Raw genomic sequence first — 5,782 nt, 5'->3', positions numbered from 1 at the left:
TGTCATGTTAATTAGGTTAAACATCATTTTAAGATTTGGAGCCTCTGATGTTCATTGTTGTTATTTTTTTACTGGTGAGTTCAGTCAAATAACATACAAAAATATAAAATAATATGTTTATTATTAATCTAAAGCATTATAAGATCAGGGAAATGTAATGATGATTTATAATGAAATAAGCATTTAGAAAAAAGTGATGTACCTCCCCTATAAGAAAAATACCCATGAAACAATTATCAACTAGGATTATCTTGTTAGGAAAAAATATTAAAAATAATACTCAAAATAATAATGCCCAAATCCCCAAGGCTTTGGAACATTGAAATTCATTTACAAATGGTGGGAGCATACACAGGGACACATTTTCCAAAGGACTAGTTTGGGAATAACTATGGGAAGCATTTAATTCAAAAATTTTTACCAGTTCTTAAATGTTAAATTACTCTGATGAGGATAAAAAGATTTACATACAGAATGGCCACTAAAACATTATACAACAAGTGGAAGCAACATTAATGTTCAATATTAGAACTATTAATTTTATAATTTACTTCCTTATATGATGGGATATGATAAGCAAGTAAAATTGTATTGTGAAGAATATTTAATGACATGAGGAAAATACATCATAACTGCTTTGAAAATAATTGAATGGATAGAGTGAGGTTGAGAGAGTAAAGCACCTAAGTTATTTTCAATATAGCATTATTTTTATAAAATATAAGTAACTGCAAAACATAATTATATGTACAAACAGGTTGTAGATAAATATTAGATATTAAAAATGATGGATTCTGTTTAATGTCATTGTAGGATTTTCCTTTCTTACACTTTTCAATTGGTTGTAGATGAATATCTACTTGTTTTATTATGGAGGATTCAAACAAGTAATGTTATCTTTAAAGAGAAAAATAATAAATAGTAACACTCCATAATTTAAAATTATCCTTGACAGCAGGAAGTGAAACAGTCATGGCCTAAAACCTCAGTATTAAATATAATTTCTTTGTGCTAATCTTTTCCTCTTAAGGCAATCATCCAATGATGTGAAGTTATTTACAAATCTCATTTCATCCATTTTCATCGAATTGAGGACACATTGTATGATATGTAAGAGTGTATAATCCAGTGACACTAACTGGGGGTCAGTGTATTAGCCAACATGAAGGCACTGGGGGATGCAGGTAGAAGGAAATGGAGAAGAGCATTAGAGGCACTAAGTCAAAAGATGTGTGGTTCTTAGGAAACCTTCATGTCTTGCTGTAGGAAAGCAATTTCTGCTTGAGCATGCATTAGTTATTTCCTGTCACTCAGGCAAACTCTTTATCCCATAAGCCTGTCACACTGCAGCAACTCTCCTCAATGGGGAAAAATGATGCCTTCCCTAAGCACAGTGGGGAAAAAAACACTTAAGGTATTTCGTAGGGAATAACTTAAAGCAAACTTACAAAAAAACATTCATATTACAAAATAATTGGTGCCTCATACAGAGATTTCGTTCTAGTCATTTATTTTTTAATATTTATTTATTTTTGAGAGAGAGCATGAGCAAGGGAGGAGCAGAGAGGGATGGGGGCAGAGGATCTGAAGCAGGCTCCCTGCTGACAGCAGAGAGCTTGATGTGGATCTTGAACTCAGGAACTATGAGATCATGACCTGAGCTGAAGTCGGACACTTAACCAACTGAGCCACCTCGGTGCCCCTCATTCTAATCATCTATTGAAGAAACGTAGATGCCCCAGGTATACTGTTTGTGGCTAGGAAACATTTGAAAAGCTAACATTTTAATTAATTTGTGATTATTAGAATTGAGTAAGGATAAGCAATTTCCCAAAATCCTAAAATTACAGATTCCCTAGAAACACTTACACTTTAATTCAGTTTGACCTGGGTCAAATTCCAGCTCTGATACTTCCTAGAAGAACAATATTGCCGCAATTGCTGGTAAGGGTACATGAATAGGTAGGAAATGTGAGAGATGAAAAGTACTCAATAGCTTCCTGGAAGGTGGTGACAATGGTTTCTTTTGACAGGATCCCCAAAAGAAGCAACACAGGGAGACAGTCTTGTAGGGAAACTCATAAGAATGGATTGTGATTTTTCAGCTTTTCAGAATATCCATACCTAATAACCAGGTTTATTTATTCTCCATTTCATATTTAATCCATGTTAAGTATTAATGCTTGATAATAATTGTTCTTTGGGGAAATAAGCACATGCTGAGTCTATCCTTGGGCCAGAGTTCTGAGGAGCATTGATAGGGGCAGCAATGATTAGTGACATTCCCAAAGGCAAAGTGAGCCTTCAGAGAATGGAGTCATGACAAAGAAGGCAACTCCTTGCCCAAATGGTATTCCCCTATGTTTGCCCATCTAGGAGGATCTAGATGTTATGTTACTAATAAAGATGGCAAGTCGCCTTAGAAGGCATTTGGAAGCTGAAATATCTATGCGTAAACTACAGAACTCCTATATGGATCATGGAAACCTAAGGACAAAATTCTGTTCTCTATTAAGGATATCAGAACATCCTACTTGTCAGTGTTCTGGGAAGGCTTGGAAAGGGTAGGATTCTAGACAACAGATAGATGTTGAAACAGGAATTCAGAAAAGGAAATAAAACAGAGGCTGATCAAACCGATATAAGGGAGAAACAAAGACTCAAATAATTCAGCCTCTTATAAAAGGGGAGCAAAGAAGAAATCCTGTAGCAGTGTGGGACTCGAGAAATTTCATGGTAATTCCCCAGTTCACTCACACAGTAAAGACTTCTCTAAGATGTTGGGGAGATTAAGGAATTTATTTAAAGAGGACAAGTGTTGCAAAGCATGGAAAATAATACAACCAAGTATTGATAATACCAACCAATATTGATGGCATTATATTATGATAGGGTATGAAAATGATTTGCTGATATGCTGTCCTAACAAATGGGGAAATAAAAATTTTATGCATATTTTTCCTATTTACTAACATTCATGGATCTCCTGCTCTACACTGAGGACTGGGGATACCATGATGGCTGCCCTAATCCCAGAGGACTGTGAAATCCTTGTGGTATTTTATATCTACTTTAAAATTGGTCCTGGGGGGTGCCTGGGTGGCTCAGTCAGTTAAGCATCTGACTTAGCTCGGTTGTGATCTCACCATTTGCGACTTCCAGACCTGCATAGGGCTCTGTGCTGACAGCTCAGAGCCTGGAGCCTGCTTCAGATTCTGTGTCTCCCTCTCTCTCTGCCCCTCTCCTGCTCACACTCTGTCTCTCTGTTTCTCTCAAAAATAAGTAAACCTTTAAAAAATTGTAACCTGTAACTGGAGTGGAAATGAAACTCCAGAGGGATCTTTTCTATAAACCACATTCTGAAGACCAAGGTAAAGCAGAGTCCAGGGAAATGAGTCATGATGCAATCACTTCTACACAGATTATTGACAATCAAATAAAGTATTAAAATGTGCTTCTATTGACTTGCTGGGCTACTTTTCCTCATTATATAGCTATTCAAATATTGTTTTTATGTTCTATTCCTCAGATTCAAGGTTTGTGATTTATTAATACAGACTCATTATATATTTGAAGACAGTGATGAAAAATCATTCTGCAATAACATTCATTCTACTAGGATTGACTGATAACCCAGTACTACAGGTTTTTCTTTCAGTATTTCTGTTTTTCACCTACATTTTCACTGTTGCTGGAAATCTAATCATTATCCTCCTCACTCTGGTTGACTCTCACCTCAAAACACCCATGTACTTTTTCCTTCGGAATTTTTCCATCTTAGAAATAATACTTACAACTGTCTGTGTCCCTCGATTCCTGTACAGCCTGACAACTGGGGACAAAAGTGTTACCTATAATGCTTGTATCATCCAGTTATTTTTTGTCATCCTCATTGGAGCAACAGAATTTTTTCTTCTAACTGCCATGTGCTATGACCGCTACGTGGCCATCTGCAAGCCCCTGCACTACAGTACCATCATGAATGAAAGAGTATGCACCATTCTTGTCCTTTGCTGTTGGCTGATTGGGTTAGTTGTCATACTCCCACCGCTTAGCCTGGGAGTGCAGCTAGATTTCTGTAACTCCAATCTCATTGACCATTTTGGCTGTGACGCATCTCCTCTTCTGCAGATTGTATGCTCAGACACCCAACTTCTAGAGCAACTTGTTTTAATCATGGCTGTGCTGACCCTCCTAGTCACACTGGTCTGTGTAATTATGTCCTACACATACATCATCAAGACTATTTTAAGACTCCCTTCAGCTCAGCAAAGAAAAAAGGCTTTCTCCACGTGTTCTTCCCACATGATCGTAGTTTCCATCACCTATGGAAGTTGCATCTTCATCTATATCAAACCACCAAAGGAAGGAGTAGCCATTAATAAGGTAGTGTCATTACTCAACACCTCAGTTATCCCAGTGATGAACCCTTTCATTTATACACTACGGAATAAGCAAGTCAAACAAGCCTTCAAAGACTCAATTAAAAAGATGGCATTTCTTTCAAAGGATTAGAAAACTAAAAAGATTTTTTAATTAAAAAAATATATATCTAATGTCACTTCTCACTTTATCCTGATTCCAAAACTCTATGATCTATTTCCATAGATATTCCACAGGTTTTTGTTAATATAAATTTGCCATCTTCAAATTATTTTGGTGTATATATTACCTTTTTCTAGGTCATTCTGTGTTTCCAATACTCTGGAGTCTGTTTGAACTTGAGTCTATTGTTGGACACCAAGTAATGAGATAAAGTGGAGTGAGTCTTGAACAAGGTCAGCACTTTCTTGCAAGGAAATGACCTCAAGAGAGGTCATTACATGTTTTTCAGACAAGAAGAGACCAAACCCTCTCTTGGATACAGGATAATAAGTGTCTGCTTCTCTGGGGCTTCAGTAAAATCTACTAATGTGTGCCCTCTAGAAACCTCTGGAGGTTGTGAATTCAATTTACATCAAAATTAATTCATCCACAAGATTAGACTTGGTTAGGTTTCTAAAAGTTTCAATCCTGTAGTTACAGGAGATTTTACAGGTTTTTTTAGGGAAGTCATACTTTCCTCACTCCTTTTTCATACCTTGAGATAGAAATTTAAAATCCTGAGATAATCACTTCTCTTTCTGCAAGTTCTCCAGATACTTCAAAATAATCAACCAAAGTTACAGTTCTTATATTCCTCATTTTCCACTAAAATATTCCATGACAGTAGCTACTTGGTAAAAGCAAGCCATAATGGCAGCAAACATTCAAGTGGTGACAAAACTCATCTTATATAGATGAGGAAGGAAGACTGCAAAGGACTATGGATATTTCTACAAATCAATATTTAATGTGTATTTGACTCATGTCTAAGCTAGATTGCAAGATCTTGCATGCTATCTCATCTCCTACCTTCTCTGCTATTCCTACCACCAACATTCACCCCAAATGTTAATAAACTTCTACTAGGTAACAAAGAGTGCTACTCATTTTGGTTGTTTTATTTTAAGTTTTTATTAAATCCCAGTTAGTTAACATACTGAGAAATGTTAGTTTCCAATGTAGAATTTAGTGATTCACCACTTATGATACAACTCCCAGTGCTCATCACAAGTGACCTCCTTAATACTCAGCACCTATTTAACCCATCTCCCCACTCACCACCCCCTCCAATAATCTTGTTTGTCCTGTAGTTTAAAGTCTGTTTCCTGGTTTGTCTCCCTTTGCTTCCCCTATGCTTATCTATTTTGTTTCTTAAATTCCACATATGAGTGAAATCACACGGTGTTTATTGTTCTCT

At 36.3% G+C, this 5,782-nt stretch overlaps 1 protein-coding gene across 1 annotated transcript; it reads left to right on the top strand.

Moving 5' to 3' along the window:
* Positions 1–3,582: 3,582 nt before the first annotated feature.
* Positions 3,583–4,515, top strand: LOC144237203 (olfactory receptor 6C2-like). Its single transcript, XM_077770879.1, has one exon. The coding sequence runs from the start codon at positions 3,583–3,585 to the stop codon at positions 4,513–4,515; it is 933 nt and encodes a 310-aa protein (XP_077627005.1).
* Positions 4,516–5,782: the final 1,267 nt, after the last annotated feature.

Source organism: Crocuta crocuta, unplaced genomic scaffold (genome assembly GCF_008692635.1).
Source record: "Crocuta crocuta isolate KB4526 unplaced genomic scaffold, BGI_CrCroc_1.0 scaffold1280, whole genome shotgun sequence".
NCBI classification, from domain to species: domain Eukaryota; kingdom Metazoa; phylum Chordata; class Mammalia; order Carnivora; family Hyaenidae; genus Crocuta; species Crocuta crocuta.
The sequence above is the reverse complement of the archived record's forward strand: the minus strand, read 5'-3'. Positions and strand labels throughout refer to the sequence as shown.